Raw genomic sequence first — 14,912 nt, forward strand, 5'->3', positions numbered from 1 at the left:
GTTACCCGGCTTCTCTGAGACTGGGTAGACTCCACAGCTGAGATAGGGCAAGAGGGGAAACCAGCCGGGGAGGAGAGTACAGCAGTGCTGTGAATACACTGCACAGCACCATTCTAGCAGTCAGAAGGGAAAAGGCTGTGAAAGACCTCTTCTATCAGAGTTGAGGAGCAGGGGTGCTGGAGAGATGGTCCAGCACTTAAGAGCGCTAGCTGTTCTTTCAGAGGACCCAGGTTCAGTTCCCAGTACTGCCTGGTAGCTTACAACTGCCTGATTCCAGGCCCTTCTTCTGGCCTCCTCAGACACTAGGCACACACATGGTGGACAAACATACAAGCTGGCAAAACACCCATCACATAAAATAAAAATTAAAGAAAAGGTGAGATCAGGAAACGTTGCAGAGGAGCGGTTACTTGCTGGGTGCCTGCAGGGCAGAGGGACCAGTGTAGGGCATACGAGTGAGACTGCACAGCGCAGCGATGTGCGGGGCAGGCACAGGTCCTGGGGTTCTTCTGTCTGGAATTCCAGAGAAAAGAAAATGCAACTGGAACATAGGAGACAGTTGAAAAAACTCTTCAGTGCTCCTGCCTGCCAGAGGAGGTGAAGGGGCAAATATGGTGGAAAGAGGAAGTCAGATAACATTAACAAAGAGGAAGGCGCAGAGGTGAACATCCCAATGGCAGCCGCACTTCTAACCAAGAAGCAGATTCAGGGCCTAGAGGCAAAGCCATCTAGAAAGGCACAGGGAAGGGCTGGGGATGTACCTAGCGTGTGTAAGGCTGTGTGTCCTAGCCTCAGGACCACAAAGGAGAAAAGGAAAAAGAAAGTGATAGGAAGATGCACCGAGCTCACAGCTGAACACCCAGCTGAGCTGCCATGCCCACCACAGGTACAGGAGAGAGCCTTATGGACAAGAGACCTCACAAGACCCACCCCTTGCAGTTCTATCCTTAGCACAGGTGATCCATCAAGAAAAAGAAAATCTAAACCACAGTGCACATGACAACAATGAGTAAATGACTTTTGACATTAGAACATTAACTCAGTGGGTGCGAGGGTGGTCCACTGCCATGGAGGTAGGATAAGAGAGTCCTGATCACCTGTCTTTTGTCAAACAAACTAATAAATCTATGAGCAGATGGACTGAGAAAGTCAGATATGTTTAGCAAATAAACATCTATTGAGAGGCTAAAATAAAAAAGTTAAGAAACAATCAAAAGACATCTGAAGAAACAGGTTAATACCAGGAAAGTAGGTAAGTTTAAAAATAGTATAAAGAATACAGGAGGGTGTGACAAATGTGGATGGAACCTCGCCTAATAGTCAAAGTACAAGGTGGACCTCACTTGTCGTCCAGGAGGGCACTTGGGGCACTCAGGCAGGAGATTCTCAAGGCCAAGGCTAGTCTGGGTTACAAAGTAAGATCCTAAATCAAGCTTTAAAATGCTAAGCTAAGTTTGTGCATTACTATCTAGACTCAAGGTCAATGAGTGTTTTAGGCATGTGATATAGTTACGTGAGTCTAGTACCCAGAAGGCCTGAGGAAGGAGGATTTCAAGTTGAAGTCTGTGCAACAAAGAGACACCCATCAAGGAAGGCCAATGCACTCTACCTGAGGCCTTGGGATGGCAAAGCCTACAGCTCTGAGAGGCCACAGCCCTAAGTCACTAGGAGTTCTCGGCTCATCATGGACTTGCTGTAGCCAAGGTCAGCCTGACATGGCACAGAAAGGACCAGCTGCTCTTTGAGGCTTCCGGGGCCCTGAAGGCAATGGGACAAATCTGCTTGGCTGCCTGTTTCTCTACAAGTCTTACTGGTCCTAGACACAGCCATTTATCTGTGCTTTACTGGTGTTACTTTCAGGGTGGCTATGAGATACCTGATGCAGCCCAGAAAGCCAAAATATTTACTGTTCTGTGGTCTATATGGAACACTTGTCTCTGCTTTCGATCGCCCTGAGCATAAGTAACGGCCCCTGACTCCTGGATCCTCATGGGTGGGGAACAGAGGATGACAGCAGGGCCACTCTGAGAGGGTAGTGGAGTCACAGACAGCTACCTCCAGGCTCTGGAGTTCTGTAGTCCTAAGGTTTGGCCACACTGTGTATCAGAAGATACCAGGCTGCCCCTCCTCTGGTCTAAGTGTAAAAACAGTGTCCCATGTTAGGCAGTGGTGGCTCATAACTTTAGTCCTAGTACTTGGCAGCAGAGGCAGGTGGATCTCTGAGTTCTAGGCTAGCCTGGGCTACAGAGTTAGTTCCAGAACAGCCACGGATAGATACACAGAGAAACCCTGCCTTGAAAAAACAAAGACAACAACAACAACAAACAAACAAACAACAACAAACAACAATCAACAACAAAAACCAGTGTCCCAGGTTTCGGTGGCAAACATATGACCCCAGTGTCTATGTTACTGGCAATATGGAAGCCAGCAGGTTAGCCGAGCCCTGCATACATGCATACACAGCAGGGAGCCAAGGCTGGTAAGTGAACAATGTGACATTTAGATAGATACAATCGCAGCCAAAAGATCAATATGAGAATTCCTAAGAGTTACAAGAATGAAATATATTTTTCATTGATTTGTTGTTTTAAACCATTAAGAAGATGGGTAAGCGTGTTAGAGCAGGGTAAACACTCAGGGCACTGAACACACCACTGTTTTCACACCATCGTAGAAAATCAATCTCACTGACATATTTTCAAAGTTAAAACCCAAAAACCAGAGCACACTCCTCAGGCTGGAGGGTGCATGACCCTGAAAGAATGAGACATTACCCTGATGACCACCATGGCCCTGCTGCCTTACAGGGCCTGACTCTAGTAGTCCCCTGGCCAAAATTTACTCCCACGGTGGCTTTTAGAAAGAGTCATAAAAATGTCCAAAGCTCCTTTTTTTGTTTAAATTGGCCAAGTGGCACCTATTTGCCTGAAGCACTAAAGCAGACAGTGCGGGAGAGATGGATCGATAGGAGGAAATGGAGAGGCTGGGGCTCCGCACAAAGTTAGGCGGCCGCGCGCTGACACTATTGATTTTACCTAGTTCAGCTGGCCTTGTAATTAAAATGTAAATTTGAGAAAGAGATTATGTCCTGACAGAAATGGTAGGATTAAGGGGAAGATAAAAGCCCCTCAGTGAAAATTCAGAGAAAGAAATGAGAAAGAAAAAAGAGCCTGATTTCCTCAGCCGTGTGGATTTAGACTGAGTCTAACACTTCAGATTCGCCTGTGTTTAATTGGAAAAACAGTGATGGACTATAAACTAGCATTATGAACTGAACTCACTGCACACTGTCTGTCTGTCTGTCTGTCTGTCTGTCTGTCTGTCTGTCTGCCTGCCTGCCTGCCTGCCTGCCTGCCTGCCTGCCTGCCTGCCTGCTTGCCTGCCCGGAGCCTCCAGCCTCGGCTGCTGCTCTCAAGGGAGTCTCCATTTGGTATGATGATGAAGGATTCCCACCTTCTTTCTATCCGTGCCACAGGTCCTACCCATGGGCCAGTGTCCCTCCTGCCCCAGCCCCTCCTGTGAACACTCCAGGAATTCTAGGTGTTGATATGTTGCTGGCCTCAAGGGCTCACCAAACCCTCCTTGGTTCCTGTGGCCCTCAGCCCAGTGGTGGCACCAACAGTCAGATTGTATGTACTTAATGTGGGGTCTCCCTGTACGCCCTGCCAACCCTCCCAGACTGCTAGGTTCTCTATTTGATGCCATTTGGAAAATACCAAAGAGCAGCTGGTTCAGTCCATACCGGCCACCACTGCCTTCTAGGTTTAAAACAGATGCCTAGAGCCCTCCAAGAGAGGGCTACACTCCAGACAATGGAGCAAGCCAGCAATGTCTCCGCTCTCTGTTAGGCTGAGATGAGGCCCCTTAGCAGCTTAGTGTATGTGGAAGGCTCTGAAGACAGTGACACAGGATGATGGGCCCTGGTGCAGGAGTTATGGACAACGTAGTTATTGCTCCTGTGTAAGAAGCGGCCCAACATGCAGTAGTGGGACCTGCAGCCTTCTATTGAAAAGCATGGACTAGTCTACATGAGGAACAGGTAGCAGGGCAGCACGGCTCTGTGGTGGGGCCTGAGGCAGGCTGGGATGACCACAAGCAGATGTGAGTTGTAAGTGCCAGACCAGAGCCACTTGTGACTTCCCTGTGTAGCCTTACAGCAGGTTGCTCACGGGTGTCCCAGAGAGTGTCCTGCGAGTGTGGAGGGAGACGCTTCACAGCGCTTTTATGACTCAGTTCCTTTTGCTGGACTCAAAAGGCCAACAGGCAGAAGCCGCCTAGACACGGGCAGACATAGGGCTATCTCTGATCAGGAGAGAAGGGATTTCTCTAGCCATCTCTATTTCCACTGGCGGCTGGAAAGGGTTTCACTGTGTGTTCCTATCTTCCAGCGTGACATTAAGGAAGCATCTATGAACGCTGTCCTCACTGGCACCATCACTAGCCATTCCCAAGCCATGGGCCAAAGGCATCCTAGGATGAAAGGAATCTGCTTTGTTCTTTGAGGATAATCCCTGGTGTTGGCTTGTCGCTGCTGGATACAACCTGTAGCTGTTCAAAACCTGTGCAGAGTCAGACTTACCATGTCTTCTGGAAGGATATGGAACATCAGAACAGGATGCAAAGGCCCAAGCTAAAAAATTCTGGTGCAATCATGATCCCTGAATCAATGCTAGCTCCCAGGATGCCCTGGAGACTCCAAGAGCCAAAGTCAGTCCCCCAGCTTAAAACCAAAAGTGTGGCTTCCAAGGAGGGCAAAAGGAAGAACCCAGGTACACAGGTGGGTGCTAGCCACACTGCCTGGACCCTGAGAAGTATCCCTGCCTCACCTGCCCTCACTGCCCTTATTTCAGTCTGGTGGCCTCAGATACCACCACAGCCACACCAGCACCTTGCTAGACAAGGACCTCATCCAGGCAAGGGTAAAGACATAGGAGGTAAAGACCATCCTGGGCACAGGAGGATGGCCATGTCACCCCATGTATATCTGAAGCACTTGCTGGTGTTGGCCATGATGTATCTCCTACCAGGTAGAAAGGTAAGCTGGGAGACAATAAAATCCACCTCAGGTGGAGATTGGTGCTTGGAGAAGCATGTGAGTAGAGGTTTGGAAGGTCATGGGGTTTGCAGGCTGAAGAGAGCATCATGAGGCTGAGGCCTAGAGAAACTCTAACAGTTTCAAAACGCAGCATGGCAGGCTTGCCCACAAGCAGCAGGTGAGGCAATCGGGCATAAGAGGCCAGCTCTACTAGGCAGGGAGCTCTTCCCTGGGGCATCAGAATATTGGGGCTTCTGAAGCGTAGGCCAAACAAGGCCACTGTGCTCAGCCAAGGGGTCACCAGTAGCCGTTGAGTGTGGGAGATTCCTCCTGACAACCACACACTCATTGGTCCCCAAGCACCGAGTCTGCCCAGGAGACAGCACTAGGCAAAGGACTGAGGACTAAGGGTGGGTCTGCCTAGGCTAATTTGGCTTGACACCTCTCCCTAATGGGTCATAGCTTTGCACACAAGTCATCTAATCATCTAAATTCTCTTAACAGATTCAAATTACACCCCATAATACCAGTGCAAGTCCACTGTGTACTCCCCACAGACGCTAGATGACTTGTTTTTCCTTGCATCTTCATGGCGTAAGTGGTGCCTCAGGTCACCTGAGGCTGTGACCTGGGTCCTGGATCCCCTCTAAGTCTACACTTTCTCTCTGGAGGGCACAAGCCTAGGGTACAGAGTGCGGCTCTTAGAGCCTTCTTGGAAAAGAGGAGGCTCCTCATGGGAAGCGCCTGTCTGTCACAGAAGTGCTCTATGTGTGACAACTGCTTCTTGCTTGGGGCCCAGACAATCCTGTTTCAGAGGCCATGTCTGCGACCTCGCAGACACGAAGCCGGGATTCCTTTATCTCGCTATCTGCCTCTTCTCTGCCCTGGTGTGGGCTCTATGTGGACAAAGGCATCCCCAGCAGACTGCATGCATCCCTGACCCACAGCCAGAGCATCAAATGGCCCAGAAGGCCCTGTGTGATGTCCTGCCATGTCCTGGCCACAGGGTGACTCAGGGCACAAAGAGAAACTGTGCAAGTTAAATACAAGCAACAAATACTGACACAACAGCTGTACAAGGGAAGTTGACGGCTAACCTCCCTGGGTCAATGTCACAACCTAGAGGCATTGTCCAGAGTGGAACCTGTCTCTCCAGTACCCTTGATGCGCAGTCCCGCCTTTGTGGGCCCACAACTCACCATATTCAGCTCGTAGATGGTCGGGGATTCGAGGCTCGTAACCCTCTTTCTCTGGAACCTCCACGAAGTCCTGGTCCTCCTCCTCACTGTCCTCCAGTGCTTCTGTCTGTGGAAACATTCCCACGTACATACAAGGTCGCCAGCTCTCTCCAACGGCAGCTGTCCATGAACCGTGCACTGGTGTCACTTCCTACAGGGCTGTCTCCAGTTTAGGACTTCAGCAACACACGTTGATAGTCTTTAATTACAGGGTCTCTAAGGCTGTTCTTATTCTTAAGTCACAGTTCCTTTGCTTAGCTCCCACCTGGAGCCATTCCCTGACTACCACCAACCCTCCTGTGCCTGTTGCAGTGGACACCACCAAGACCTGCAGAGCTGGCTCAGCCCCATTAATCAGGCAGCAGAGCTTGAATTAATGGTGCTGCCATCTTACCCACAGCTCTTCCATGCCCAAGTAGGCCAAGTTCATAGGTCCTAACATTTGCCTCAGCTCAACCCAGGTAAGGAAGTAGGTATATGGTGCCCCTTAGATTGTGGTGGCCCTTTGAGTTGTAAGGTCCCTTGAATTTTGGTGCCCTCTGCTAAGTTTCAATATTCTTGCAGCTTCCAAAGCTGGGCATGGTGGCATACACCTTTAATCTCAGTGCATGTCCGAATATGAAATAAAGGGAAGAGATAAAGAGAAGATGCTGTTACAATAACAATCCACATAGCCCTGGTTAACCAGCAGGAGCTCTGTACTGAGTATCCATCAATGTCTGACAGTGGGCTCGGCTGTTGGGAGGCAGAGGCAGGTGGATCTCTGTGAGTTCAAGGAGGCCAGCTTGGTGTATGTAGCAAGTTCCTGACAGTTTCGTATTAGAGATAATAGAGAGACCCTGTTTCAAAAAGCCAATAGACAGGCAGACAGACAGAATAGATAGATAGAATAGACAGACAGACAGACAGACAGACAGATGTGGCTTCAGGGAAAAATTGAGACAAGGAAGGACCCTGTCAAGTGAGTACTAACTTATGGAACCTTCATAGGATTATAAGAAAAACTTTGAAAAACTTAAACATTGAATTTTAAAACCATTCCCAACAGCAACTTGAATTTACAGATGTTCCCCACTGTCCTGACCTCCCTGAAGGGAGGAAGGACATCTAAGGAGCAGCTTCTAGTCTCAGGACAGGAGCTCGAGCGCACCGGGAGCCAAGCAAATGGGAGTCATCACGAGGAGGGACTACAGTGCATCACCTACCTATGCCCTAGCTCAGCATGCTGCCCGCCCAGGGAGAGCCGGGCTCCTTTATGGGCTGCTGGAAGCATCAGCAGCCACATCTGGCTGTGCCTGCTGGCCCCGTGCCCCAGCCTGGGAGTCTGCTGCCCGGAGTGAGCATAATCAGATGCAAATGCACTCTGTTTTGGTGCAGCCCACAGTCGTGCATCTGGGAAGCGCAGGCGACATTAATCATCGGAAACTGTAATTTTTGTTATCAGTCTAACACTGATCAAAAGGGAAGCCTGTCTCCACCGCTGACCTGTGAAACGTCCCAATTATACTCTTTGGAAATGACAGGGGCACTTAACTCCCGAGCTGAGCAAATGACGACGATCAATCACGTTTGAATAACAATGAGCCACGGACCTGAAAATTATTTTTGTATAGAATCTACCCAGGAATTTATGAAAGGTGGAAAGCAGCCCAAGGTTTTAGGGCATTACGGGCTCGGCTAGTGCAGTGCGTATCAAACACTAAACAGAATTTATGTGTTTTAATTTTCTAAAAGGTAGATGTGGGCTGGGTGCTACAATGCATAACATATAGTGCCAGGTTTTAAATATGGGGGTCATTTTCATAAAATATTATGCTTATTGCCCACACCCTTGAGTTTTGCTGCGGACTTTTTATCAAAATTTCATTCCCTAAAAGTACTCAACTGCTTAGGTAACTATTATAATTTTATCTTCTTCCTCCCCAGCTATAATCATTTCTTTTTAGACTAAATTTGAGGCTCCAGGTTCTTCCTTGTTCTTAAATTAGCACCGATAAAGGCCTCTGGAGTCTGCTCTTCTATCACATGTGTTAGCCTCCAAAAAACCCAGGCTCTCTGGGGCCACAGAGGGAGCCGCCAGACACTCCTATCCCTCGCTTAGCAACTGTTCAAGCTGCAGCAGCTACAATGTAGAGATGCCACTGTTAGAGCTTGAGTGAAACTACACTCAAGTTTTAATTCACATTTGGTAAATACTGAGATCGCAAATGCCTGGTGCCGAAGTTACCAAGGACAGCCGACAGATGAGCTACACCCGAGGGACGGGAAATTACTCTGCTGTGGAAGAGTTCGGAGCCCTAGCTGTTGGGACTAGCTGTGGCCTGCTCAGGAGCCTGACCAGGAATATTGTGGTCACAAGGGGCAGTCCCTGGGAAGATAACACAGCCTAGAGAGAAGGCTTTCGTGGAATGGTCTTGAATCACAGTTAGCTAGCCTCCACTCACTTACTTTGGAATCTAAATAACTAAGAGGTTGTGCCCACTGTGGAAGAACTTGTCTTTAAGGTCACAGGGAAGGTCGGACAGACGTCAGCATCCAGAAGGGTCCCCATGAAGTACCTAGATGCCGAGTCCTGGGAAAGTGCTCACATCTGGCTAAAAGGCATCAGGATTAGTGATGTCTTCAAAATGAGGCCAGACTTTTGAAATGTTCTCAAGAATGATTTACTTTTACCTCGGGTGAGGGCCAGGTTTTCTACTGTGGTGAAACCGCACAGAATGAGCTGTGTGGAACCCGGCAGGAAGGGCAGCCCTAATGAGCCCTGCACAGGGACCACACACCAGCGCAGGCTGCCTTCCTCACCCAGACCTTCTCTGATGGGTGAAATCCTTGGGTGCCTTCGAGGGCTATGGCAGGTGGTCAGAAACCCTTCCAGCCAATCAGAAGACTTCTCCTAAGCTGGCCCCCAAGTGGGAGCTACAGACCCCTATGGAGGGCCAGCTCATCCACTCACAAGACAGAAGCAAGCTTTTGCCCACTGCTGTTGTGTGGTAGGGGTACTGCTGGTTTTATACAAATTGATTCTCACCCACAGTTAAAAGGATTTAGAAAAATGAGTAGTCATGATCATAATTAAACAAGCAATAAAACGGCTAAAATATACAACGCAATCAGCTTACAGAAGTGGGGTGGTGAGTGCTAATTATTTGCGAAGGAATGGGAAGAGCATCTCGACATCCAGAAAACCCATGGCCACCAAGCCCACAGCCTAGAGATACAGCTGGAACCATTAAATAAATTTTGTGCGATCTAATTAACTTGGTGCGCAATCTCAATTACTTTTCACCCAAGAAATCACTTTTGTTCAGTTTTATGTGTGTCTATTTCCCTTTTAAAAAAAAATGATGTAAGGCCTCGTCAGACAAGTGAGTTCCAAACTGCATTTGTCTTTCAGCGGCTTGATGGCTATGCATTTAAAAACCCATTCTATCTTATAAACTAAAAATTAAACGTGCTCAGCTGTGATGGCCGTCATTGCAGCTGCTATTTATATGCTAATGCCCTCCCTGGAAGGCCGTGCAAATTGCCCGGCCAGGCCAATATCTCATGTGCATCTCGGCTGCCAGGGACGCACCTTCAGAGGACAGAGGGCGTTGTGGTGCTGACCACGTGATAACACAGGACAGGCACCTGGTAGCCAGAAGGGCCAGCACCGAGTCAAACCTGCCCAGATGCAAGCAGGGCACCAGAGCATACACTCAAGTCCAAAAAGCTATGCTGGAGCAAAACACCACTTTCAGGAGTGGCCATCTCTATAGAGACCACATTCACAGGGAGATCTCACAACAAACAGCAGGACACACAGGGGCAGGCATTTCTCCTCCTCCCTCTCTCTGAACCTCCTAGAACAGCCCCCACAAAAATCTGCCCTTGGGAATTCCGTCTGACCACGAACCCCAATGTCAGAGAACTTCCTCGAAGTGGGGCCCAAGAGCTGAGGCTAGCCTACTACCAAGTATGAGGCAAGAAACCTGGTCACATGTGCCTAGAAGTCCATTTTCAGAGCAAGGATAAGGCTAAATTCGAGGCTAGATCCAAACAAGCAGCTAGCAAGATGGCCAAGGGAGTCGCCTGCTGTCAATCAAATTGAGGGCTGGTAGCCTAGGTGGCCACAAGCCAGGTCCTCTGGGTTTCTAGTGCTTATAACGTACACACTCAAACCAGCCTGTTCTGGGAACCATCTACACGCTCTCAATGACAAGGCTGTGTGAGTGGTCAGAGGCAGGGAGTTATCATGGATGAGGTTATGTGCACTCCACACATTAACATCGGATGAAATGTGAAACCACTAATCATTACTCCCAAGAGTGTGCAGAGAAAGCCAACCACATAGGAGAGAAGTGTGTTCTCACTTGCTTGGGCCTACAACTAACAGTTTCCTTCTAGGGATTAGAACAGGTCCGTCCCTGGGCCTTGTTGCCATCTCAGGTGAGAGCAGGTGGGCAGCCTCTGAGGTCATGCTATGCTGTGTGGCTGGTTCCTCGTGCAGCCTTCCCACTGGGCGTCTGGGGCTTCAGGAGGGGCCAGGACCCACGTAAGTTCCTCTGGCCCGCTTTCACAACTGCAAAATGGAGGAAGTCATCAGATGGGGCACCCCGAGAGTGAAGAGGTAACATGTGAGAAGGTGTTGAGAGCTAGCTCATTCTGGAACACAAGTGATTGGGCTGGACACAGGAGCCAGGGGAAACCAAGACTAGATCCACACAGTGGGGGTAGGAGGGTATGGGCTGGTGCAGAGGCTGCTGAGCTGTTTTCTGCCTCCTTGTAAGCTGACCTCATAAGAACTTGTGCTCAACCCCCTCCCAACTCTGCTGTTGGGTGCGTGCTTGGCCTTCAGTGTGATGGAGGGAGCACAGCCCTGAGGAGGCTGTTTACGGGCCCTGCTGCTGCACAAGGTCCGCAGGCTGATTTAGTTTCCCTGCCTTCCCCGGGTGTGCCTGACGGTTCAACATTTCATTCCTGGGTTTTCTGCTTCTGTCCTTTTCACCTACAAGAAGCAAAGTCTGCAGAGCCCAGGGAGCTTTCCTAACATCCTGCAGGAGAGGAGCTGGGCCCAGGCGAGCTCCCAGTAGAGCGCCCACGGGCCTGGTAGTGAGACTGATCCGAAAGGCAGGCTGGGAGCACCCAACACAGAACACAAGCAAAGCTGCACCAAACAGATTGATTTCCACCGCTGTGAAAGGGTGAAGATGAGCCCATGGTGCCATCAGGGTGGCTGCCACACGGCCCATGAGCCTGGCTTGCACCAAGATGCATTTATAACCACATGAACAAGTAGACCCACAGTCCAGGAAGGAAAGAATAGCTGCTGACAAGTCAGACATGCCGATGTCTGAAATCACTGCTTTGACCACTTGGTGGGAATTCGTATTTTGTTAATTACACAATACAAACTAACCAGGACCAGAGCCACATAATGAAAAGGCAGGCAATTTAAAAGTTTTCAAAGGATTTTTATCAGTTTAAATAATGAGGCCGCCACGGATTATTACAGCTCTTCTGTAACAGAGCAGGTGGAAACTAACTCTACCAAATGGCCCTGCACATTGATCGGGTCAAGATTTATCCCCAGCCTGCTCCAGACTGAGCTGAAGTGCGCACACTCTGTAAAGCAAATGCTTAGACATGTTTAAACTGGTTTAAGTATTTCTGAAGACAGACCGTCTGTGTCAAAAGGAAAGCAATACTGTACAGAAACAAATAGCAACATTCAAAGAGAACCGGGGCTGGACTCGGATGTCTGACCAGCACGGCCTGCACAACCCAACCCTCCACAGACAGCCTGCACCCGCCCAGTCCTAGCGGCTGTTTATGACTGGTAGCGTTGTATTTGTTTCAATCTCACACGTTTGCTAGAAGTTCTGAAATGTTTAAATCATGCATTATTGAATTAGTGTTCCTTGCTCAGCCTGTTCTACATGAGGAGTTAACGATGCCCATCCGGTGCTAAATGGGGAAACACTAGGAAATGATTTAAACCCCCCGTAAATTTTATTTGGAAATTAGTGAACACCTCATCATGATTTCTAATTAAAACAGCTCTAATTAACATAGACATTCATTAGCCCTCTCCCTGCCCTTCCCCCACAAGACACCGTGGTGCAGCAGCCTTGCAAGGAGCTGCCCAGCAGCTGCAGGAAGGGCGGGCGATGTGCAGATAGGCAGTTGCTGTATCTATTCTGGGAAGCACTGCTCACCTGAGCCTGGGCGCTGCCACTCACAGTCCCGGAGCCGCCAATCACTTCATCTACAGACAGCGACTCACTCGTTCTCCAGCTGCGGCAAGCAAAATCTCCAAGGACTTCAGAGCAGTGCCTTTCGTTAAAAATCAGTTTGTAGACAGGTCTAGGAAGTGTCCAGTCTGCTGACAGCAGAGCCGAGCGATACCTGCCTTCCTACTGAAGGTAGGCATCATCAGTCCAGGGCTACCACCTTGTCAGGCCTGGGTAGCCCTACATACCCAAGGATGGCCTGGCTAGTGTGCTGACCTATGTGACCACCATGAGGGCCCCATAACACCATGAGGGCCTGCCTTCACAGCAGGTCCTGCAGGCACAGAAGGAGTGGGTGATCCAGGGTTCAGCCGTGAGGGCTGCCATGTGTCTGCTGAGATGCATGAGGGGTGCATGTGCTAATCTGGCTAGTAGCCACTGGGTGCAACAAGGAGCAGTGGAAACAGGGCAGACCCTGGGCATCACATCAACCCGACTGCCCACTGTATACCACAGAAAGACGGTGTTTACAGTGTTACAGAGTGCTGGGCCTCAACTCCCATGTCTGTGTCTCACAGGAGTTAGGAAAGGGCAGCCAAAGTACTGACACAGTCATGCTACGACAGTGATGGCTTACCATGAGCCTAATACCCTTACATCACAAAAGAATTCTAGGACTGCAGCTGGGTTAGGACAGCGAGCAGGAGTCCGGGCGAGCTCCTTAGTCTGTTTGGTGTAATACTAGGGGTTAAACCTACAGCCTCAAAGATGCTAAGCCGCACTCCACCACTGAGCTAAATTCCCAGGCCCCTTTGTATTTTGAAACAAGGGCTCACTAAATTGCTTAGGCGGCCCTTGAAATCACTATAACTAAGGCTGGTCTTGAAGTAATGGTCCTTCTCCTCAGCCTTTCAAATAATTAGAAAGACAAGCTTTTACCTCCAGGTCCAGCTTCCACTCAGCTGCCTTGAATGCATGGCTGTTACCATACAGGTACAAGCCACAATATAGAAAAACGGAGCCTCTTCACCTGGGCTCTGGGGATGCAAGTTGCTGCCCATGAAGCTGGCTGAACTAAATGCTGAACCTTGACCCAGGAGGTTGCCTGTCTTCACCATCACCCATAAAGGCTCATGCGTGTCCTGTAGGCCAGAAGAAGACTGCCCGGGTCTCCTCCGCAGTCAACCACTCAGCAGTCAGGAAATATGGAGATAAGAGATGAGGGTAAGACAACAGCATACAGCAACACCCACTATTATCCACCTGACAAAGCTGCAAGACAAGGAGAACGGCAGGCTGCTAGAGCTTTAGGCTGCCAGCCCCAAGACTGCTGTTAGTCCCAGTAAGGAAATGCAGGCTAGCAATACCTAGGCCTCGCAAAACCCTCTGTGCTACCCAAGAGTATTCAAGGCTCTATGGCCATTCCATGGAGTACTAGCTATCTAAGGATGTCCCTACACTGCCAAGGCCCACTAGCAAGGTGACTCACACAGAATGTAGGACTGGCTTGACTGAGTTCTTCAGAAAGGAATTGGGGTACACAGCATAATAGTGAGGTGCCCTCACTTCACAGGCTGGTTGATAGGTCACCCTGAAAGGTAGCCTCATGTGGCACAGTCTTGGCCAAACTGATCACTGGTGACTGTGGACACTGAGTGTAGAGTTAAAACAAACTCTTCCTGACAGCTGCAGTGAGGGCGGGCGCTGTCACTTTCCTCATGGCTACAGAAATGTTCTCTACTGTAAATATAGTGCTCAAAATTCATAAAGCTACTTAGCTATGCGACACAACAAAATGCAACTCTCATAAGAGGTTAACCACACATACCACACAGCCAAACCTCAATTACAGCACTATATTCCCATGACTGCCTTAAGCTCAAGCCTTGGTTGACTGAAAGAGAAGCGAGGTCGCCCTCTGCTGGCCCACATCACACATGCGCTCTGCAAAGCTGGGACCATCAAGCAGCTGCAGAACAGAGCTCCCTCCTATGTCCTCTGGCTCCAGCACCTGACCTGTGTCTTCAGTGTACCTACAAGCTGCCACAGACTGGTCAGCAGGGTCTCCAAGTGCTAGACATGGAGTGCTCTTGGTTTTATGGTGGAGTAGTGGGTGGTTTCAAATCTGATCTTTCCCTCAGTAAGGAAAAAGCTAAGTCCACCTCAAAGCTACCTTCCAAAATAGAATTTATAAGTCAGACTGCCCAGGTCAGCTGACCTACTAACCTCTAAGGCAATACTTCTCAACCTTCCTAATGGTATGACCCTTTAATACAGTCCGTTATGTTGTGGTGACCCCCAACCATAAAATTATTTTGCTACTACTTCATATCTGTAATTTTGCTAGAGCTGTGAACAGTAATGTAAATATCTGGTATGTAGGATATCTGATATGTGACCCCTGTGAAAGGACTATTTGACCCC

General features: G+C 49.2%; 1 protein-coding gene across 7 annotated transcripts in view; it reads right to left on the reverse strand.

Annotated features, from left to right (window-relative positions):
- The window catches only part of Uvssa (UV-stimulated scaffold protein A), a 40,270-nt gene that overhangs the window by 11,490 nt on the left and 13,868 nt on the right, over positions 1-14,912 (reverse strand). For all 7 annotated transcript variants that reach the window (XR_015636685.1, XM_087583710.1, XM_087583712.1 and 4 more), the window contains 1 exon segment: positions 6,238-6,343. Coding sequence is in view for 6 of the 7 variants with exons in the window: in XM_087583710.1 (XP_087439836.1) it covers positions 6,238-6,343 (106 nt within the window). In the remaining variant the exon portion in view is untranslated.

The sequence above is a fragment of the Rattus norvegicus genome, chromosome 14 (genome assembly GCF_021556685.1).
Source record: "Rattus norvegicus strain SHRSP/BbbUtx chromosome 14, alternate assembly SHRSP_T2T, whole genome shotgun sequence".
Lineage (NCBI taxonomy): Eukaryota > Metazoa > Chordata > Mammalia > Rodentia > Muridae > Rattus > Rattus norvegicus.